Source organism: Podarcis gaigeae (assembly GCF_964106915.1).
Source record: "Podarcis gaigeae genome assembly, chromosome: 3".
In the NCBI taxonomy this organism is placed as follows: domain Eukaryota; kingdom Metazoa; phylum Chordata; class Lepidosauria; order Squamata; family Lacertidae; genus Podarcis; species Podarcis gaigeae.
In genome coordinates, this window is record NC_139680.1 from 96,505,199 (window position 1) to 96,529,378 (window position 24,180).

At 43.9% G+C, this 24,180-nt stretch overlaps 1 protein-coding gene across 3 annotated transcripts in view; it reads right to left on the minus strand.

Annotated features, from left to right (window-relative positions):
- Window positions 1–8,153: 8,153 nt before the first annotated feature.
- RPS6KC1 (ribosomal protein S6 kinase C1) overlaps window positions 8,154–24,180 on the minus strand; it is a 102,264-nt gene continuing 86,237 nt past the window's right edge. For all 3 annotated transcript variants that reach the window (XM_083733137.1, XM_083733138.1, XM_083733139.1), the window contains 3 exons: window positions 14,168–14,250; window positions 13,195–13,290; window positions 8,154–10,331 (listed from right to left, as the gene is read on the minus strand). In XM_083733137.1, coding sequence (XP_083589263.1) covers window positions 10,221–10,331; window positions 13,195–13,290; window positions 14,168–14,250 — 290 coding nt within the window. In that variant the 3' untranslated portion in view covers window positions 8,154–10,220. The remainder of the gene's footprint in view (window positions 10,332–13,194; window positions 13,291–14,167; window positions 14,251–24,180) is intronic.

A 24,180-nucleotide genomic window follows, 5' to 3' on the forward strand; every position in this document is an offset into this window, starting at 1 on the left:
AAACACATGGCCTCTAAGGAGAGAGGGGTTTTTGGTTTGTTTTTTATCTCTCCGTTTTGAGCTATTTGTGTTTCTCTTTCAAGGAGCTCCATGCCTTAAGGCACCTGCGAAAACAGTAACGTCGCAAGAAGGTGCAGTTATTTGAGATGCATCGGGATGGGATGTTCAGTGGCGCGAGAACAGGGGAAGCATCCCACAACACCAGTCACCTTACCTTGTAAGCTCCATCTCTAATGCAGGCCATCCCCCCCCCCCCCACACACACACACACACACAATGCCAGCGCCACTTTTCTTCCGTTCGCTCTTTGTTCGCACAGTTGGGACCACTTTCTCAAAGAGTCAGTGTGCCTGACAGCAAAATAAGCCACACGAAAGGCTCAAGAGCAGCCAGCACAACTGTCTGCGATGCCTGCCAATGAACCAGATGCTGCCACATATTGGCATCTGGGGTCTGGAACGGCTACCATGCTCTCTCCCGTTTGGCTGGGGATGCTGCTCCCGACTGCTGAAGGAGACAAAAAGGAGAGGAGGCAGAGGGGGGGGAATGGGGAGCCGGGGACATCTACAAAGCATCGTTTCGCTGGGGACCTGCCATCCACCCCAAGTTCATCTATAAACGTGCATGGGGAAGCCCCAGCGCAGAGTTCTGAGCAGGGTTTTTGTCAGAGATCAGAAGCGCTCGTTCTCCACATCAAAAGCTTCGCGATCTTCATCTACCCTGAGACGAGGCCGCAATCATCTCCTGCTGGTCTCCACACGGCACACAGACAGGCAGAACTCCCTTCTAGTTTGTAGGGAACTCCCCTCTAGTTGAGGTCGGTCAAACATCACCCCTCCCCATTGAACTTCTGGTGCCTACTGAAGACTTTGAAAATTCAGCAGGCATTTTAACTGAATTTGGTTTTACAGTTTAACTGGTTCTTAGCGTTACTATATTGTTACTTGCAGGACACATTGGAAGCAGCCTTATAGCGAGTCGGGTTGTTGATCCATCTAGCTCAGTATTGTTGACACTGACTTTCCCAGCCTCATTCACTCATGGGGAACCTTCTAGAGCGAGTGGCTGGTGGAGCCAGAAGTGAAAGTGGGTGGGGCCAGTATCCAAAGTGGGTGGAGCAATGGATGTCACTCTTATTCCTGGTGACATTCCAACCACATAAAAATTTGAGATTACTATACTCACCACTCTCCAGGCAGGCAGGCAAGAGGCATTACAGTGGTACCTCGAGTTACAAACGCCTCAGGTTACAAACGCTTCAGGTTACAAACTCCACTAACCTGGAAGAGTTACCTCGAGTTGAGAACTTTGCCCCAGGGTGAGAATGGAAATTGTGTGCCGGCGGCGCAACAGCAGCAAGAGGCCCCATTAGCGAAAGCACGCCTCTAGTTAAGAGAGTGTCAGGTTAAGAACGGACCTCCAGAACGAATTAAGTTCGTAACTAGAAGTACCACTATATTGCCACTGAAGGACACATTCCAGCCAGGCAAAAGCACCTGAGGAGACAGAGAAGAAGGGTCGGTGAGATGTGCGGCTTCCAGGGGTGTGTGTGGCCGTGGGAGAGTCCCAAAGACTGGATTGAGAGATCTGGAGGACTGCATTTGGGTTCCCAGGTCTGAGGCCCTAACCTGACCATAGTCTCTTCTGCCTCTTGTTTTGCCAACTGAGAATGACTAACTGCATGCTTCCATGCCTCATCTCCTCTCTTACATCGTAGTGTGATTTTGAGGGTCATCTGAGTAGCTTCTTTATCCAAATGGGCAGCACAGTACAAGGAAGGCATTAATACGACTCACAGGGTTGCTCAAAGATCAAAGCCAGGACAGATTGAAAAGTTCTTTGCAAAATCACAATGACTCCAGAAGTGCTACAGAAATGATAAACAAAAGGGAGCAAAGGCGGCCGCTCCCTGTCCTTGCCGTATTAAACCTTGCCGGACAAAATGATGAACTAAACAGTTTCCTGCATATTAGTGCCTATAATTCAATTAATTTGTCTTTCCATCATATTTGGGAAAGAGAATTGCTCAGAAGTTCACGCGGTGCCAAGGCAAGACTATCCAGAGATGCGCCGCTTATTAACCCCCAGTCAAATTAGAAAGAGGTTTTGCATTGCCGGTTTTTCGAAAGAGCCTCTGACCATCACGACATCTGTTGTTTTCTTGGCTGGTCCTCCCCTAATTCAGTTTTAGGCTTCCCTAGCCAGATCATTTGCCAGCTGGCCAGTGTGGTTTACTTCCCCCAGAAGGGCTTTTCCCAAACCAGCCAAACCTAGGATCTTGGGTTTACAGCTGCAGAAGAATCGGGGTGATTGCCCCTCCTTCCTGTGCCCAACACAAGGCCAGATCAACCCTCCAGCAGGAGAGCTTTAATCCTCATTGAGCACTCGGCTGGCCAAAAAGATGGAGGTAGAGCTGCCTTTGGTGAATCATTGCCTGTGGTCCCCCAACAGCTGGACCACTGCCTTAAGCCATCACCCATCCACAGAAGCATTATCTCTTTGATTCCCACTTTAGTCCTTGTTGGAACAACAGTAAGGACAAATGTAATTCATCCTGCACGGCAACGGACCCATGACTGCCGCTAACACCAACACCATCCTGGACCAGCTATGTGCTGCCTCCAGAGGGAGTGGGCCTCTGAATGCCAGTTACTGGGGGACACAAGTGGGGAGAGTGTTGTTGCCCATGTGTCGTGCTTATAAGGTCCCCATGGGCATCAGCTTGGTCACTGTAAGACCAGGATGCTAAACCCAATGGGCCTTTTGTCTGATTCAGCAGGACTATTGTTCTATTGTATTCTTATTCTCTTTTGGGGGGTGTATGGGATGTTAGGGGAGGGGTAGCACCTCTGGTGGGGGACACGCTATGCTCCTTCTGGAGTAGTTCGCCCACCTTCAGTCCCCATCCTACACTCAGCTCTCACCTGCGGCTCCTAAAAGCTGTCAGCATGCGACAGCAGCCACATCCCAGGAATGGCTTCGACTGGTCAGCTAAAGCAAGTGAGAGGAGCTGATGGGTCTCAAACACTCAGTGACTAATGGAATTCTCCTGTATGTGAAGACAGATTCCAGTGGATTGAGCGGAAAAGACCAACAGTGTGTCCAACAATCAAGAAGATGGTTTCTGTATGTGCTGTAGAAGGAAGTGAGGGGCAGACGGGGCTCGTCAACCTGGGAAGGTAGCCACTCTAAGAGAAGGAATACTCTGATCCTAAACTTCTGCTGCCTTCAGGAGAAGAAAAGGCTAAGTAGTAAACCCTCCACAAATCAGAATTCAGATAAGTACAAATGTCAAAGGGTGGCTATGTTTTTGTTATCATATTGTTTCAGAAAGTGCAACTTTGATAAGTTCAGCTTTCAATACATAAATCAACCCCCCACCCCTACTGCTAATCCAGGAGTTGTGGGTGCATCGCTTTCTTTCAGTGTTGCTATACAACACTGGTTTAGTGGGACTTTCCAGGGTAAACTTTCACAGGGCTCTTTTCACATATTTCTTACACGTGTTTAACCAGACCTTCCAAAAAAACAATGCCTTTTGGTCTGGCCAGCTGACTTGCACTAGAGCACCAGGCCAAATTACAGGACATTCCAGGATTCAATCAGAAGCCGGGAGTGGTTTCTGTAATTCCAGGATGTTCCACTTAAATTGGAACGGTTGAGCAATATGGTTTAACTACTATTTTTCTATGTGGCCTGAACAGAGGGTTGGCTGAAGCCTACCCCATCTCCATTGCAGATAGCCATTGTTCCAGGGCACGTCCCACCATCCAAATGACTGCATCGTGTTGACACGGAGTCTGGCCAGAATGCATTTTTTAAAGAACTTCTTCCACCTTTTCTGTTTTGTGTCAAGCGCCAAGCAAGGAGAAGACCCTTCAAGGTGAAAGTGGGCAAAAGGTAGGCTGGGATCTACATGTAGAGTGCTAGATCATTTACAGTAGATCAAGAAGAGTTTCTGACAATTATTTAAAAACAAAAAGGCAGTTTTATTTTCATACTTATGCACCCCCCACCACCACTACCAAAGAAAACTAGTTTGATTCTCTGATCTGCAGTAATTCTGATGGATGCTCTCCAAGTCATCTGATGCCAAGGTATTCTTTTGAATCTGTCTCCAGGGAATGCACCATGAAGTTCTGGATTAAAACAAAGTAGATCCCACAAGCCTAAAGTCTGCCCACCCCACCTGAAGACATTTGAGGTGGTTAGAGAAAAGAATTGCAACTGTGGGGAACAGAGGGCCCTTCCCCGTCTTTTCCAACACAGTGTGTGTAAAACACTGTAGTCTTAAGCCATAAGGCAGATAAAACTGACAGAAGTGCATGATAAGTTCAATTTTACACTGGTGCTTGCCTGCTTCATTCATCGCATGTGCCTGGGAAATGTGAGAGAACGAGCATTCAGCGCTTCTCATTTAGATTACAGTCATCTCTTGATTAAATCTCCTTCTGAACAGCAGTATATTGTAACTTAAAAAAAAAATAAAGTATTGATGGCTACGAAAGCAAATAAGCTCTCATTTTATTACTTAAATCACTCTCATAAATCTTGCCAAAGAGGAAGTTCCTGTTTCTTCAGCTTTCCATTTGGCGTCCTTGAGAAAACAATCAGAATGACATTCACAAGAAATCTACAGTCACTTGAGTTCCTACTCCCTTGCATCTTGTTTAGTCTAAACATGTTATGGGAAGAACCTCCCTTGATGCAAAATCTACCAACTGGAATCTCTTTGTAGGAACTTTTTAAAGGACTTCATAATTTGCAAACCAACTGAAGAGTCATTTAAGGCTATGCAACGGAGGGACCCACCAGATACCCTTTTTCTTGCGCATTCATGATGACTGGGGTGCATGACGGCATCAGGGCACTTATGAGCAATCCCACTTCCAACACTGTCTGCACCTGCAAAAGTCTGGGGGTTGGATATGTTGCTTTGTTCCCAATGGGTGCATGCCTCATTGACGGCATAATTTGTGGCAGTGGGGAAAGTTTTCAATTAGCAATAATTGTGCCTTGGATTAACCTCATGGTCTTGTTGAAGTCCTGTAACTCTGCATACCACAAATATTCAGGGTCGGGTGCCTGTGGGGGAATAATAAAGTGGAATGATGAATAAATGCGCCAGTATAAATCCAGCACAACTATTGTTCTGTTATTGACATGGCTGTGTACACACCATACGTTTAAAGCACCATGGTACCACTTTACACAGTCATGGCTTGCCCCAAATAACTCCAGGAGCTATAGTTAAGGGTGTTGAGAGGTCTTAGGAGACCTCTGTTCCCCTCACAGATCTATAGTTTCCAGAATGGTATAAGAAATCCCTCTTCACAGAAAATTCCAGGAATTGTAGTTTTGTGAGGGGAATAGAGGCCTCCTAACAACAACCACTGGATTTTCAATGGGTCTGCCCCAAGTATGACTTTGTTAAACACCACCCTTTATATTTTATTATTGGATTGTGGTTTCATATTCTACACAACGATGGAAATTGATCTTGTAAGGCTGACATTAAAATCTCACACAGAATAATAATTACAAAATGAGAAGGATGCAAGTGCAGAACCATTTTGTTTTGATTTTTTGAAGAGAATACTTCTTGTACCACAATGCGGTAAAAGACCAACCATTCCAATCTGTTATCATTACTGCCCATCAAATCAATCCATGGATTGTGGCCTTCAGAATGAGATCCTCTTCCAAACCAATGGGGGGAGAACACTGCTGGAAGCAAACACCATATTTCTCTCAACTGCAGAGATTTCCTCACCTCTCAGCACAGGAAGTTGTTGCTGCAGCTCACCTGAGAGACTTCCTGTTATGTAGCCATGGAATGGTTTTGCTCAAAGGAAGTTTTGGAGAATGATGTAATCTTGGAGAGCCCTCCATCGTAGTAATTCTACTGGTGACCTGGTTGCAGCCTACAGTGTTATTACAGTCCTGTGGCTTGTGTTTATATCACAAGGGAGAGAGGGAGTGGGGAAACAGGAGCAGAATAATTTCAAAAGAAAAGAAAAAAAGAGCTTCCAGATTTCCTTTGCTTAAATGAACTCTTTTCCTTTTCCATATTGTGTGACCACGCAGTCCTGGCGCCTAACAGATGCAGTCTGTTCAGATGAACTTGGGGGACAGCCCATAAAAATCCAAGGTTGACCCATGAACTAGGATGAGCAGTGAGAGTTGTTGAAAAGCCTGAAAACTCCTTTACCAAAAGGAATTTGCCCTTTGTTCTCCGGATAAAGCTGGGGGGAAAGAATGCACAGGCAAGAGATATTAACGCATCATGGTGTTACAAGCGCCCCAGTGTACTCTACGAATGTTTGGAGGGGCTGGTGATGTTTTGCTTTTACAAAATGAACATGGTGGGATGACCAACCTGCATATCGGCTAGTTATTTCTGTTCCAATTCTCACTTGTGAGTGAACTCACAACTTTGCCCATCTTGCTGGAGACATTTCCCTGACAGAGAGAATTGAAAAGGAGGGATGGGGAGGACATTGAGTTCACATTTAAAGGCGACTCAATCAACTCCACACTTCCCGAAACAATGTACAAACCAAAACACAGCCATCTTTAGACATCGGCACTTGACTCTCAATTTTGCAGTGCAGTTTTCCAGCCAAGTAATGTGTACAAAAATGCTATGGTAATGTGTGTATAAAATTGCATATTAACATGGAAAAAAAAATGTGTTATATGTGGAGAAACTGCTTTGCAAAAATGGCTGTCAGGCAAAATTGCATGCCAAATTGTGTATGGGGGAGGGGGACCGCACTAAAAAGCTGCTAAGTTTTCATGAGGACTTAAATTTGAAAATGTAGAGGACGGAATTTAAGACCGGTAAAATGACCCTTCTCAAAGTTGTGGGCTTCATCTTTCACTTTGAAAAGTGGGTTTCTCTAACCCGTAACCAGTTTCTGGAGAGAACTGCTTGAGGCTGCGATGACAGCAAGTCTCACTTACACATGCAAATATATAGCAGGTGGTAATCCTAAGGCTTCAATCCTTGCCAAACATCCTGGGGAGAAAGCAACACTGGGAATTACTTCAGAGAAAATGTACACGGGATCAGTTGATGTGCAGAGGCTGCGACAAAAATGGGAACTCCAAAAAGGAACAGGAAGCAGAAGAAAGAAGTAGCACTTCTGAATTCTAAACCACTGTTCTCTGAATTTCCCTGAAGAAGGACCAGTAGGGTATGAAGCACAGAACTTCATTTTTGTCTACCCCCCATTCCCACCCTGGTTGTGGGTTGTTGTTTTTCTTGTTGTTATTTCTTGTTTGCTTCTACTTCCCATTTGGAAGCTGCAGACAGCACCAAAGGTGCAGAAACAGTTTATGTAGGTATGGTCGGGGAGAAGTCTGATTCAGTTCACATTTTAAAGGCAAACTTATCTAACACACACTTTCTGAGGGGCAAAGCGAAACGCAGCCAGCCTTTGAAATCAGCCCTTTTGCAATGCAATTTCTCCAGCCAAGTGACAGGCACTAGTGCAAAGTGTGTTTCTAAAATGTGTGCAATAGTGAAAATAACACACGGGCATGCATTATATAAGGAGAAACTGCTTTGCCAAAATGTGTCTGTTAGGCAAGGCTGCATGCCAAAAAACGTGTACGTGAGGTGAAAATTCACATTAAGAACTAGTTCCTTTAAAAAAAAAAAAGCAAACTGATGAAGAAACGCAGAGAACTGAACTTGAAGAATGAGAAACTGAGAGATACTGAAATGGACATATTTGCCCATCCTTACCCAGAGAGAGCAAGACACCAGAAACCCCCCATGCTGGTCTTTCCATGTGCTGCCCTGGGGTGTAGCAGTCTTCCGAGTACATCAAAGACCTCCCCCAAAGCTTTCAAAACATTGGGCTTGCACAAGAGAGCAGTTCCCAGTTGCTTATAGTGAACTGAAGGGTGCCTGCACCAAATATCAACAGGGTGCATGCCAACATGCGGGTGGTGACAGCTCCCAGCTCTGGAACGCCCTTCCTTCAAAGCCAAAGCAACTCTCAGAGGCAATGTTGAAAAGCATCTTCTGCAGCACGCACTTAGCAATCTGGGAACAGCGCAAGAATATCCTCATAGCAGTTTTTATCTCTGAAGACTTTGAATTGGTACCCTCTGTGAGTTATAAATTTAATAAAACAAAAGCATTTTTTAAAAAGAAAATCTCTTTATTTAGATAGAAATATCAGCTTTTTGAGTGCTTTATTTCCCCCACTCCCTTCCCCCAAAACATCTGCAGCTCGCAGTATCGTCTCCTTTTTTTCTCCCCCTGGCAAAATTACCAACATGTTTTAAGTACCAATGGCAGAGCTACCATGATTTTTATGGACTTAAGCAGTTGGTAGGCCTACAACCCACCTGAAACAGCTTCTTAGTGAACAATCTGTTTGAAAAGAGTGATTGTTTTCCAGGAAAGGACAGCCATCTTCTTGTGGACAGCCCATACATGTAGTTAGAAACTTGCCCACAGCAAGTGCCATGGAATTCAAAATGGTAGAATGCTGTTGCATATGGAAGGCTTCCAATGCGCTTCTTGGTGAAGCAATTTAAGATGACCCCATTCCAAATCTAAGCACGCCAATTTGGAGGTTCTCTCCTCCTTAGGAGGGATGCACATAGGTAAGACACAAACACACATTTATTGGGTGTTTCTGAATGAAGAAACAGGGCGGCAGTGGAATCTAGGAGGCGGCAAAACGACATTTTTTCAGAATTAATATGCACATGCAAATAGATTGTGTTGTACATGATTCCATTTTGCAGGTGGGATCCTGCACGGTTCAGCATTCCCACATGAAAAAGGAAAAAGCCAAAACAAAACACTACAACTGTCTTTTCCCATTAAAAAAAAGCCCTTCTTCTTCTTTAGCTTTGCAGGGAGGGGAGGTGGGCTGGCACTAATGCTTTGATATGTTAGCTTTCCATGGTGACAGAATCACAGAACTGTAGAGTTGGAAGGGACCTCAAGGGCCATCTAATCCAACCCCCCCCCGCCCCACAATGCAGGATTCTCAGCTAAAGCATCCATGACAGATAGTTGTCCAACCTCTGCTTAAAAACCTCCAAGGAAGGAGAGTCCAAGGAGGTTCTGAAATGGGAAAGCACCCCAAAGGTTCCCCACCTGCAATCTGAGATGAGACAGGTAATGAATTCCATAGCACTTGATTTTTATCTGCCTCTACAGATGAGACCTAAAATAGCCTAAACAGGAATGTGGCAGCTTTGTTAAATATATATATATCCAAACATTTATATCTGCACACTTAGTCAGCATCTTGTTGCCTTGCCCCAAGTTCAACTACTAAAGCAATCATGATCGGGCTGAGAGATATCCTGTCTTGTAGTGACTTAAAACATTTAATTCACTGGAGGTTAGAGTTAGTGCTTTAAAACAAGCATTGCCAACCAACGTGCACAAGATAAGAGTAGCCAGATTGCCCTTTTCCATCTTTTGACAGATGTTAGGCTATCATTCTGGAGTTACATTACATGATGCTATGTACGCCCCCCTCACTCAGCAAACATACAGAGATATACATGTTACATGTCAAGTTTTGCAGAAACACCATAGCATTTTATTTAGCATATGTTATTAATAAGTTATTCTTCTCCCCATTCCCCAACCTCAGCTGCGTCTAGCTTAGGGAAGGAGTACACTGACACTATAAAAAGAGAGGAGGGGGCTATTTCCAGCTGGCATATGCAAGAGGAGCTTGGCATGTAGAACAGGAGTGCCGCACTTCCGTCATGACTTACAAGAGAAACACAAAAAGTGCATTCCATTATACGTAATCCCCAAGTGCCCAAACCAGATGGGATCACGAACACGGGTCACCACCAAAAACTTCCAGTTCTGTGTTGAGCTCCCCGTTCCCATGCATTCTCCACCCCAATCCCAAACGGCTGCCAAAAACATGAAAAGTGGGGTGAGGAAATGTACAGCACTGTTTCTCCAAAACAGAAGAAAGACAGTGGGGCATGATCAGCATCACATCTCATCCTGGCCAAAAAGGACTACTAAATACAGTGCCCATCAGTGTAGACCACACCTTAGTTTGGCCTAGTCCTCAATTCTGGCTGAAACTGTTCTCTCTTTGATGCCTTTCCAGTCTCCAACTTTATTCATCCTTGCCCAGAAGATCCGAGAACCTTTATGATGGCAGCCAGCCAAGAAAGGTATCTGTAAACATGGGCAGTGAACTCGTCGCACTTTATCACTTTGTTAATTCTGCCCAGTCGATGGGGGCAAAAAAGGGGTGGGATTTTATGTCTTCAACTCCGGCGATTCCAGCACCAAGACGCTCCACAGCATTGAACTGCAAAAGCTTAAGGCAAAATATACAGAGTTAGTATGAACCATAGGAATAAAAGTGCTCAGTAAGCATACCAGAACGGACTTGGTACAATCCGTGAGATTGTGTTTATGATTGTATCATTCCTGTAAGCTTCCCAGAGATCTTAGCTATTGAGCAGCATACAAACTAGGGAAGGCATTCAACAAATGGGGAACTAGCATCAATAAGGTCCCATCAGGGATCACTTCCAACTGGGCAACTCCCAGTGGCAGCGGCACCAACATGTGCTCTGCCCATCATAGGGCCTGAGATGGCTGGTAATGGAGAAGATACTTTGGTCCCAAGCTATTCAGGGGCAACTTCTAATTCCTTCCCTGAATTGCTACTGTCTTTGCCCTAGCCAACTAGTTTTGCATTTTGTTCTTTCTTCCATTATATCTGAGCCCTTCTTAAGCTTCACTTTGTTGGTACCTGCCTGCCTCTCCAGTTCGTAGGGAATTCCACACACTGTGTGGCAGCAGACACCAAGTGCTGGCTCAACAGGCAGCCACTGCCAGTCTTGGTCCCCCATCCCTGATTATGATGAACATACCAATTACAACCCCCATCTTAACGAACTTCATTCTTGTTGCAGCCACACTTTTAGGTGTATGTTTCAAAATGAGGGAAGGGGGAGAGTAATGTGCAAAGGAAGTCTTGGTAATCTTTAGAAACTAGTGATGCTCTAAAACCAAGTCTAAAGGAAATGGAGCAGCTGATTGCCAGAATTATGAAAACTAAGCAGCTTGTTTATTTTGCATTGAAGAACTTACAATATATTCAAAAGGGGGGGGGAGCTGAATATATGTAGAAAGTGAAGCCAGCTCTTCATATCTGCAAATTCTGATGGAGAATGATTGCTTGAAAGGAAGTAACCAGCGAAGAGGCAGGAAAATATTTACCAAGGATAAAGGAGCTGAAGTTTACATTTTGCCATCTTATGAGACTGTCGCATTCTAAATAAACAGTTCAAAAGAATAAATTCGTTTCTGGGTTTCCTCTAAAGGACTGACTCCTGTATAATGCAACTCCCTACATCCCATTGTCATTTAGTAGTGCTCTGTATTCTTCTGGGCGGTGCGTCTTCAAATGCATACAACCCCATAATCAAAGTGAGAAATTTCCCCATAAAATGTATTCATTTGCACATCTTAAGTTGGCTCTGCCACTTAAAATCTCTCAAACCTCTCACTTGGTAGAGATAACTCGGAGAGCAAAAACAAGCCTCTCCTTTGTGAATATACATGAGCCGACAGAAAAGCAGTGGCAGGCATTGCCATTCTGCTGTCCTTCCTGGAAAACGGAACAAGTGACAGCAGGTGGGAAAGTTAAGTGCAAAGAAAATTATGCTCTGAAGCTTTCTCCCCTTTCTGCAAGGAGAGAACTATAATCTTGGAAAGCAAATGCAGAATAAATTGTGCTGGATCTACACGGCTGGGAAACACACGGGTTTATTATGCTTTGCCGAGACAACCTTTGAGAAAGATTTTGTAGACAAAATGCCAGTCACGTCAGCCTTTCCAAACTTCATCTAAAAAGATTTAGACACCCAAATATAAATAATAATACCTCTGAATTACAGAATACTTAGTTGGCTAAGGGGGGGTGATTTATTTATTTTTTTAATGAGGTCACTGGTTTTGGAAGCTGTGTCATGAGACACATTTGGCATAGCATCTGCACACTGTTCCTCTCCTAGGCATTCTGCAACGGGCTGACCCAAGCAACCCTGCGAGGGGATGGAAGAGGAAAATTACAATGACAAATGACCAGCCATGCCAAGAGCCCCTTTTTCCTTTTCCTGACTAAGCTTCCTCAAATATGAATGGTAGTTTCCTTGGATAGACACACAACAGAAGGTTGATTTACTAGCCAATGGGGCATACCCTTCGACCCAAAAGTCAGCCACGTGCAGCCTAGGGCTGGAACGCTTCCTCTAGGACACGGGTGACTTTGAACTTGGAGAGGAGGGAAATAGCAAATGGCCTGGCTTAAGAGGTCCCACAGGAGCTGAGCACTGCTATGTGTTGCTTTAATAAAGGTCTCCAAGATGCCAGTGGTAAAATTCCATTCATTTTCAATCTCTGTGTGTGCAGAGGGGAAGCACTCAGCCTTCTATGAGATTTTATGTACGGGATGAGCACAGTTATGAAGTATTACATTCACTCTGGTACAGTGGACAGGCTGCTATTGGTAGCTGCAGTAGTATTGTTTACTTTACTGCTGCTATTAATGTTATAATTATTATTTCAGTTTTTTACACACCCTTCATCATAAGGTCTCAGGGCAGGTTACAAAAATGTCATCACCATCATCATGTTGTTGCTGTTGTTGTTGTTTGTATCCTGCCCATCTGATTGGGTGGCTCAGTCAATATTCAGTATTAAATTCAATATTAAACAGTTCAGTTCAATATTAAAATAGTTTAACTCATACGAAAGGTGCAGGACTAGGGAGAGCCTGAAAATATATATGTCAGGTATCAAAGGGGTGGATCACCCACCGTGGATCAACTATTAAAGACCTATTTTTTTAAAAAAACAAAAACCTGATTTTCGCAGTAAATTCAGGCCACAGTTATACTTGCCATGACCACGGCTGTGAAGGTCCCTTATGCCAAACCCTCAACAACTCTTTAACCTCTTTCCAAGATGAACCACATTCACTTACAAAAATGTTCAGGAAATGCATGTCCATTTGCAGCTCTACACATGTTTATGGCTATGAGACTTTGCAGGCCATTCTTGTTAATCATTCATTTCTCAGCTCTTGGCTACGCTCCCCACCCCCAAAGAATCACCAGCTGGCATGTATGTGTGTAGAAATCGCATATACAAATTCTCCAGGAATGTACCTGTTGAAGGAGTGATCTTGCCTCTTCTGAGATGTGATCTGGCACGTTCAGACAGGTGTGGGTATTTATTCCTGCTGGGTGGCACTCCAGCAGAGTCTATAGCAAACCAACAAGAAACATGATAATATTGTTAATGTATATAGTGATATAATGATGTAAAAGAAGAGCAATGTGCACCACAGTGCTCTGCTACAGAACCTCTGCACATGTGTCTCCCAAACAGTTGGCTTTGGGAGTTTGGTCTGCTGAGAGCTCAATGTGCATGCTCAGAATCTCATTTTACATTAAGAGATGGAGGAGGACATCTTAGTATGCCATCGTGAATCAGGTTCACGGTTTAGCTCTAACCAGCAGAAGGACTGAGGAGAAGCAGAACAGCCCTGATTTCCTCTCCTAGCACCTGCACATTTTAAACCATGGTTTGGCTTAGTGTGGCGTGCAAACCAGATTACTGTCTTGCCTTTATCTGTTCGCTTCCTTCCTGGACTTCTACAAAGTCCCCAAAATACAAGAGTCAACATAACAAAATACAGGAGTTAACATGATATATCAGCAGACTGTGTACAATGGTCAGCCTAGAAGCCTGCAACCCTAGTTTACATCCTGCAACAAACATTCATTGTAAATTTTGCTCCCGTATGATACCTTTTCAAGAAGAACATAACTTTTTCATTGTCCCTGGAAAGACTTTTGGTGCCATGAATCTTACCAGAATGGTCCGTTGTGAATGTAATTAACAGCGTCTACATTAACACAAGCAATGCTTCATTCTGCCCCAAGAATAGAGCATCCCTAGTGAGATGATCTAGCATCGTCTGTTTGTCAGAATGCCTTTGCCTGTTGAAGAGTTCTGTGCAGTACAGAAGTATGCACCCTGCACTTCAGGTACTCTCAATAAAGAGATTGCTGATCTTCTCACGGTTTCTGTTATTTGCTATGCCCCTTTTGCTAAATAGTGCTCAGAATGACTCACCTTCCCTGTCAGAAGTTCAAAGAGCAAAGCACCTAGACTCCACCAATCGCAAGCCTCCGTTTCTTCAAAGACAACGCCAACTTCTGAATGAAAGACATTTGCAATGAAAATCCAAGCGATGTGTGCACCTTGAAACTTGCATTTACAAGGAGACACAGATGCTAGTGGAGCATATCTGAAGCTAAGCCCTTCAGACAACCTAGTGCATAGACACGCATCATTACAGACAAAATGATTTACTCTTCAGTTTGGAATGTCAACAGAGGCTGCTGCTCCCTCCTAAACACCTCCTCCCCCCACTCACACACCTTGAATGGCTTTAAAAGAGCATTAGACAAATTCACAGAGGATGAGGCTATCAATGGCACCTAGCCACAATGGCTATGTTCTCTCCTCACTGTCGGAGGAGTTATGCTTCAGAATACCAGTTGCTGGGAATCACAGATGGGCAGAGTAATACTGAGCTCAGGTCCAGCTTGTAGGGCTTCCCCCAGGAATCTGGCTGGCCACTGTGAGAATAGGATGCCGGACTCGATGAGTCACTGGCCTGATCCAACAGGCTCTTCTTATGGGTTTATGTCAGTTCTCTCCACCGCAAATCTTTATGAAGAGGGATGAATTCCCCTGACACATTGAAGGAAAGAGCATGCCCACTATAGCATATCACAGTGTCCTGGGTGCATGAGTGTCTCTTTACATGAACGCGGAACTGGTAGTTTGTTGCTTTAATCTTGGTTAGCACTGCCCTCGCCCCACACAAAATACAGCAGAACCATGGTATATTATCAGTCTTTACATCAAGGGTGGGGAACCTATAGCCCTCCAGATGTTGCTGGAATCAAACTCCCAACAGCTTGGGGTGATGCGAGTTGAAGTCCAACAACATCTGGAGGTGGTTAGCAAAAACAAAAACAAAGCCCCACTTTGCGAAGTTTAAGCTGTGCCCTCTGGATGTTGCTGGTGTCCCAACATCCCTGACCACTGACCATATTAGATGAGCCTGATTGGAGCTGTAGTCCAACAAGTTCTGGAGGGCCCACATTGGCTACCGCTGGTTTAGACATTCAGGTGAACCGCCCAACCAGGTTTACATGACACAGTAGTTGCACAGGGCCAATATGGGGACAACTCTTGAGAACAAACGTGTGCCAACACTGAACCGAATGGGTTCAGCTCTTCCACACATGAGCAGGACGAGGACTACTGTCTGTTGCAACTCCCTGATGTTTTGTTCCAACAAACCATAGCTACAGACCATAACTAAATAAGCATTATCGTTCAGTCCTTTTAAACTAACTTCCTTCTATAAATTTCTTAAAAACCTGATTGGTATAAAAAAAAAATATGCATCTGTGCTGTGTATATCTTTTGTAATTTACAAACAGGTAAAAGCTGTATTCAAACAACTACTTAATGCCCTTTCTTAAGAGCCAGGGCCAATGTTAGCCACCCACAAAGTAGTGAAATCAAATAAGGCTGCAGTACTAAGCACAGCTATGTAGGAGTGAGTCCCATTAACCTCTGTGGTGCTGTCAGGACAGGACTTTGGGCCCCAGGCCCAGGGCCCCACTCAGCAGAATAAGGCTGATTACCAGATTTTGTCAGTAAAGTAATACAGAATTCATTGTGCAGAGGGAGGTCCCCCATAAGACCTTACAATCCTGAGTCTTAACTACCAGTACACACTCAGTGAGGCTTCCCCAGACTGCAACACCCCAGAGGACAGGATCACACTTCAAAACGACCTTGACAGATTAGAGAACTGGGCCAAAACAAACAAGATGAATTTTAACAGGGAGAAATGTAAAGTATTGCACTTGGGCAAAAAAAATGAGAGGCACAAATACAAGATAGGTGACACCTGGCTTGAGAGCAGTACATGTGAAAAGGATCTAGGAGTCTTGGTTGACCACAAACTTGACATGAGCTAACAGTGTGACGCGGCAGCTAAAAAAGCCAATGCAATTCTGGACTGCATCAATAGGAGTATAGCATCTAGATCAAGGGAAGTAATAGTGCCACTGTATTCTGCTCTGGTCAGACCTCACCTGGAGTACTGTGTCCAGTTCTGGGCACCACAGTTCAAGAAGGACACTGACAAACTGGAACGTGTCCAGAGGAGGGCAACCAAATTGGTCAAAGGCCTGGAAACGATGCTTTATGAGGAACGGCTAAGGGAGCTGGGCATGTTTAGCCTGGAGAAGAGGAGGTTAAGGGGTGATATGATAGCCATGTTCAAATATATAAAAGGATGTCACATAGAGGAGGGAGAAAGGTTGTTTTCTGCTGCTCCAGAGAAGCGGACACGGAGCAATGGATCCAAACCACAAGAAAGAAGATTCCACCTAAACATTAGGAAGAACTTCCTGACAGTAAGAGCTGTTCGACAGTGGAATTTGCTGCCAAGGAGTGTGGTGGAGTCTCCTTCTTTGGAGGTCTTTAAGCAGAGGCTTGACAACCATATGTCAGGAGTGCTCTGATGGTGTTTCCTGCTTGGCAGGGGGTTGGACTCGATGGCCCTTGTGGTCTCTTCCAACTCTATGATTCTATGATTCTATGAATGCTGTGTGTGTTACTTCTGAACAGACATGCATAAGATTGCACTGGAAGAATCCCAACCTTTGCATGTTTACTCAATGGAAAACCCCAAGAGTTCAGTTAACATTCAAGATAAGCATGCAAAGATTTGCAGCCTTGAAGATTGTAGATGTTTTGGCCAACTGGGTAGTCGCTCTTCGATATAATTTTATTTTACCCTTCCATCCCTCAATATCTTCATTCTCCCTGCTTTGCCTCTCAGAGCAGGCTGTTTCCACATTCAGAATTAAAGTGAGGACTTTCAATAATCAAGGAGACAGAGGCAGATAAACATTTGCCATATTCTCTCCCTTCCTTTGAATGAGTCACACAATGGCCACCACAACCTATTGATAGTAATAGGCTCAGTATATCACATCAATAAGGTTACCTTTTCTCTCAATAAGGGGAGAAGAAGAAAAATCTAGAAAACTATAGACTGTGGTGTGATTTCACATAAGTTGTCCAAGCAGCTAATGCCATTCTGCATGACAAAATTGCTCTCCCCAGCCCGCCCCGCCCCCAGCTTTAATGTTGCAGTAAATCTAATCCCAATACCCATTCTTAATAATGAAGCCATTTCGTTCACATCACCCAAGTCATTTACACAACAAATGACAGCGACATACAAGCTTAAGTGACCAGTTGCTTTGCTTTCCTATCCCTGCAATTTGTTCCAACAGGTCTCTCCACTTAGTGGATGCAAGCCATTCAGGAGTCATTCAGCGAAGAACGTGGGGCAATCTGGATTGAGAAGCAGGGGAAGATGCCATACTCCAAATCAGGTCATTGCTCCACCTACAGAACCCACACTGTCCTTGTTCTTTGGACAGCCAACTTGGAGCTGTTCCTCAGCCTTGATTTTGATTTTCCCCACCCAGACGTCACAATGTGCTGAATTTGTCATCAGGTCATCATGCCAGGAATTCTCCCGATTGCAAGTCCTCTTCGGACTTTGTCTCCAACTAGCTGAGCTTCTTCCAGCTCCTCCCTTAATTTTCATCGGACAAACACTTTTGCAACTTCTTTTTTAATCCACATTAACCATCAAAATGTTTCCTGCAAATTTTGTACTCAATTATCTTTCTCATATGCATGTGTGTCCAGGAAGTTCTGACAAGGAAAGTCTGAAAAATACGAAGCATTTCATTTCAAAACATACAAGCGTCTGCATTCTGCTTTGTGAAATAAAAATTAAAAAACCCTGTGCCCTTTAAGACAAAGACTAACAGCAATAGAAGGAATCCTTCTTTTTCTTCCTGTTAGCTGGCATCAGGATGGATTTAAAACTTCCTCTAAAGCCATCTGGCAATATAAAAAGGACAAAGTTGTTTTAGTGCCGTGTTATCAAAGATGATAAACACTCACTCCTAGCCTGCCCTTTAGCTCCTTTCAATTATATAGAAGAGCAACTACCCCACCCCAAACCATAGAACTGCTACATTCAGGCCTTGTGACCTAATAAGTGGCTCCCTTTGAGAACTACGGCTTCATTTTAAATGTGGATTGCACTTTGTTCCTGGTGCCTTGAAAAATACAAAAAGAGTAATTTGCTGTATGCAATGTTTAAGAATACAGCACTTAGAATCCATTTGCTTTTCCGACAATAACAGTGTGGAATTCGTAGATCGAAGATCAACCATGCCAAACCAATATTTGGACTCTCCAGTGCTCACACAAAGCTTCCCTGCCAATGGGCTCCCCCACTCATTTCAATGGAGGGTCAATTCTCTACACACAGAACTGGCTCTCTTTACTGAGGCTCCACATGCACCTAGGTCTCTGGATTATCCACCTCCCCTGTAAAAAATATTTCTATGCAAATAGAACTCCATTTTCCCCTACAACTTTTCTTTCTCTGAAGTGCCGAAACGTGCGAGTCAATATGACTTAACTTAAGGGCACAAATGTTTGTTGTTCAGCAGCAACAAGCCCTAAAATGTATCGCAACAGAGTTTTGAAAGGCATTACTTGGTAAGGGCCAAGGATATCTCACCTGACCTGATGTGTCAGTTTCTAAACACGTGATGTGCTGATACTCAACCTTGCCCTGAAATACAAGCCCACTGAACTGGAAGCCCTATCCCATAATCCTAGATGTATAGAGAATAGCTGAGGGTGTTCAGCAGGGAGGAGGGGGGTGGTACATACATCCAGAAAGGAGCTTTTTCCCACCTAGCTGACAGGTGACAGAAAAAGGTCTCAGCTAAAACGGATGATGCTAATAATCCAGGGAACAAGGGGAAGAATCATAGCTGAGTAGTAAAGCACACATCGCGCATGAAGAAGCCCCTAGGTTCCAACTCTTATCTCCAATTAAAGGGACAAGTGGCAACACTGGAAAAGGACTTTCCCAGGGATCTCAGATTATTCCATTCAGTACTATGGCAGATGGAGCACTGCTATGACTCCGCATGTGGTACCCTGGCTTCTGACACCTGACAGGTATCTTTTTAGGACCTGCCTTGTTTTTGTCATTTTGTTCTAAACTGTTTTTAATATTTTGAAATACGGTGCTTCAATATTAATATTGTGTTTTAATTGTTGTAAGCCTCCCTGGGAACTTAGGGTGAAAAGCAGGTAATAAATGATAATAAGAAGAATTTCTTTCACATGACAAGTGTCCTGATACTGACAGCAAGATCCTCTCTTGGAACAAATTAAGTGCTGATGTTCAGATTGAGTGTAGCCTTGACCAGGCTATAGCTCCTTGCAGATAAGAACAAAAGGGTCAGCTAGCCTCCCCCAAACCAAGTCCCCAAACTGCAGTTTTATAAACTGTGTATTGTTTGTGAGCTAGCAGCAGCTTATACCTTTTGCCTTGTTTTGCTGCCAGTGACTCAGCGCTCAAAACTCCCATTGTTCTAGGCGCGTTTTGCGACAGGGAATTTCATAAACGCGAGCAGTTTTATAGCTCTGGGTGCAGTACTGCGCCTCAGATTTCAGATTCAAGTTGCCACTGTTACTTGGAAGTAAATCCCAGTCAAGTTCAATGGGGCTTCCTCCCAAGTAAAACATGAATAGACTGGGGACCTGAAAACTTTCTTTTCTTTTAACCCCAACATGTCTTTTAACCCCAACATGTTAACCCCAACATTGTATGATGTGCTTTTAATTTGAAATATACTAGCCAGTTAGTTATGATGGTTTAATTAGTGCATGTTAAAGCATTATCTACCTCAGACTCTCACAGGGATGCTTAAAATCCAAACAAATTTTGGAGTGGGATCATTGAAGGACCCTTAAGTCTTAGGTTTGCAAACTGGACACTCAAGGTGGGCGTCTCTGCCATCAGTTGTATAAGCCTTTAATATGTGTTAATTGTGGCACCAAAAAGATATATCTGTATGAAGGAAAGGGGGTGTAGGGAGAACCCAGGGCTTGTCTGCAGAGAGAAAGGAAAGGAGGACCTTTTTCTGCCTCCTCACTTCCAGCCACTCTCTGATGACTGCAGAAGAGACCCTTTAAAGAATATTAGTTTGTTTTCTGAAGACTTCAGATGAGGACTAGACCATGTGAAAAATGAACATAAGATTTAAGCTGCAGTTCATTCATTTTCAGCTTTGTATTCTTGTTATAAAAAGTATGCCTAGACATTCCATTGTTGTGCCCATAACCTAGGTTTAAGGTGTCATTTAGCTCCTAGCTTTCATATCTGAGTTTCTAACACTGCAATGACTCTCTAAAATCCAAGATCATAATGTTGATGGGGGCGGGGAACGGTTGCAGGAATATGTCAATAACAGAAGGCGATCATTTGCATTTCAAAATTTATCTTTCTTGCTCAATTAGACCAAAACATGTTGATTTAAAAGGTTTGTGTGTGTGAGTGTTTGTGTTTCTTTTTTTCAAACTTATTTATAGAGCAAAATAATGGCCCCCCTGCTAGCTTGGCATTTGCTCAAAATTTTCGGTCCCTGCAAATCGAATGTTACTGGAATTTTTCCCTCAGCTCTCCTCCTCCTCCTCCCCTCCCCACTCACCCCCCTCCTCCCCCTTTCAAAATACCAAGGCACATTAACCAAGAGATAAAAAGATCAGTTGCTGATATTACAAAGCACAGGGCAGGTGGTTAATGTTTTTTTAGCACAAATATGTGATAAGGATTCCCAGGGGACACTGGGAGCAAAGGGGTGTTTAAACAGAAGTGAAACATTTGCATCATGAGTTCAGGACAACTTTGCCCTTTTATCCAAACACCACCCACATACATAGTTATGCTTACATTAATTTCTATATATATAGTAGATTTCTTTTTCTTTCTTTAAAAAATGAATGAACAGCAAGCATTTTGGGAGCTACTGGTGTAAACTCTCATGCACTGGTTACTAACTAGCTATTAGGAAATTAAACCTGCTCAGACCACAGGCCATCCACTCTGGTGTTGTCTTTCCTGATAAAACTCTAGATTGTTCGACCAGAACATACGTGCTCTAAAATACTACAATATTATGTGTCAATAATATAGGGTTGTATTCAACCCAGTGCTAAGGAGAAAGTTCTCTCAGTGGAAGGATTCATTGGACAATGGGAGGTTAGCCCCCTCCCCTTCTCCCAGGCACCCCTAAATCAGTTCTGGGGTTTCCCCAACTCTCCAGAACAGATATGGGGATAGTGCTATGAGGACAGGGGGGAGGAAGGAGGGGGCTCCAGTGCTAATCCTTGCTCTAGTGCAAATATTTTGTTGAATACCTCCCACAGCCCACAATAGCCCATGCTTTGGCTAATCAGCAGAAGTAACTGAGGCTGCGTTCACAAAGCAGTTTATTCTGTTTCCCTGACATTTGCCTAGCGGTTAATTTCCACTTTATATCTGAGCTTCCACACGACATAGAAGCCGCGCGTTATTTGCAAACGCAATTTTCCCTGGAAACGAAAAAGAGGGAAATGAGTGCCAAACTTGTGCTATATTCTGCTATATCTCTGAAGGTTGCTTTTATGTCTCGTGAAAGCTCAGATACGATGTGGAAATTAAGAGTTATGAGAAATGTTAGGAAAAGATAATAAATGTAAATGCAGCCTGAGACTACTGTTGCTTTCCCTTACCTCTCCCTCTCCGTTGTGTTATTGATTGGTCACAACCGATCTGCGTTTTAAGAAATATGGAGCTGTTTTGTTTTCTGTGCCTTCCGCTCCGTATCGCTAGCTGACGGTGTAAAGGATGGGGAAACCCTCTAGATAATGTCATCAGGGCACTGAGTAAGTTGTGCTATACATTCTGCAGGCAAGGAGGGCAACACATGAGTCCATGAGGCTGCATCCTGCGTCAATCATACGCTCAGAAGACTTGTGGGAATTATGGAATCATAAACTGAAAGATATGACTAGCTTGTGTCTATCAATTTCAGTGGGTCTATTCTGAGCAGGATTAGCGGACTACAACCCTATTTTTGGCACCGGCATTTCTTACAATATATAGTTCTGCTCTTGTGGTTGTAAGCCTTTGGGCACAGTCGTGTTTTATAATTTTCATACGCAGCCGACTTGCTTTTTATGGAGATAAAACATATTATTAAATGTTCTTCTTCTTTATTTTATTAATTACCAGGATGGATTTTGGAGTCAATCATTCCTATTATGCTACGGAATATAGAGAATTTTTTTTAAAAAATCTGACTTTTGTTTGGGCAGCACGCCTTTTTCGCTTTGGCGAGTGCTTTACTTGGAGAGCTTCTGCAAATAGCATTATAGTTATTTATTTCAGCTTAAACTTCTTTACGTAACCTGTCCTTGGGACTCTGGGAACTAAAGGGATGGCCTGATATGTGATAGTACTAGAATACTCAGAAACTCACACAGCCGACAGAGCAGATGAGCACAAGCAATTACAACAAAGCTCCTCTATATCTAGATCTGGAGCACTGGGGGGAAATGCTAGCCGCCGCCCCCCCCCCCTTGACCACAGAAATCAGTTAATGGTAGGTTGCCACCTACTGGCCAACTTCAAGAAAGAATTCCCCTGGCAAAAGCTGTTTGAGGGCCAAAGCAGATGCTACCAGCAAATGAATATTTTGGGTTTGGTCATTCCACACACACACACACCCTCCAAGCCAGAGGGCTGCTTTGTTTATGGAAAAGCAACCAAGGGAGGGGGGCTTGACCCTTTCCCTGCCGACTGCTTTCCCACTCCCACTTGCTACCTTCCAAACACTCCTGCCTTGAAAAGCAGCTGGAAGCGGCACTTTTGGAGCACAGAAATGACAGGCATGGAAAAGATTAAAATGGTGCACATTTGAAATTCAGTTCACCTCACTGTGGTTTTGAGCTGCAGCCAGCTCAAGGTTTTTTTGTTTTTTGGTACATGGAATATTTGTCCCCTAAAAGTGGATTTTATTTAATGGGCATTTTAAAAGACAAGTTGGAGAAATAAATCGCGGCCTGTTTCTCTCCACATTGTCTCTTTTCTCCAGGATCAGGAGACAAATTATTTTTAAAAAGGCAAAAGGGGCTGGGATGAAACAGAAGCATCAACCCTGCGGTCCATATGTGCTGGGGCTTTGCCCCCAAGCGGGTTGCAGGGAAAAAACTGCAGAACCAGTGTGTCGTTGCACAGTATTGGGTATGTTCTTGAAGGCCAAACAGGGGCCTTTTCATCTGCCAGGGAACTGTTTTGCTGTATCAAACCAAAGCACATCTCACCCAGCATACTGCTTCCAGTGGAGGTCAGCAGTGACTGCCTTTCCATTTGTTCCCAGAATCAGATGTTTGAGGGTATACTGCCTCTGGACATGGAGGTTCCATTCGTGCCACACAGCCATGAATGTATAACCCTGTTTAAAGACACCAAAACCAGTACAACGTCCCAGGACTTGCTTTGGCATATAACCACAACATACATCCAATCAGACCATTGCTCCATGTAGCTCAGTATTGTCTACAACTGAGATGGCATGCTGTGCATTTGTGTTGCTATGGAACAAGGTCCTTCCTGGCAAGCCAAACACTGCCTTCAATCTCACATACTTTGCACATCCTTGATTGCAACAACCCTGACTCCTGCATTGCAGGGGGTTGGACTAGATGGCCACTGTGATCCCTTCCAACTCTACAATTCTATGCCTTGGAACATAACTGGGGAGTATTTATTATTTGCTTTGTTGCTAAGGTCTGAACTGCTTTGGTATTTCTTTTTCCTTCTGCAAACAAAAAAGCAGCATAGAAATCTATTTAACAAATTACATAAAGAGAAGAGGAAAGGCCTGGCCCCTTCTCATGCCTCTGCAAAAAACACATCGACTGGAAGTGCATTGGCTCCAATGGAGAAAATGCTTTACATCTGATAAAGGGCATGATCCAGTCCCTCAAATTAGGAAGGGGTGGATGGGATAAGCTTGACACAGGACCCCCAGCCTCACCCCTCTTCTGCTTTACCCCACACCAAGAGACATGAGAAGCAGCTCTTCTTGCTAATTCCTCTGTCAGCTGGGGAGTCTCAA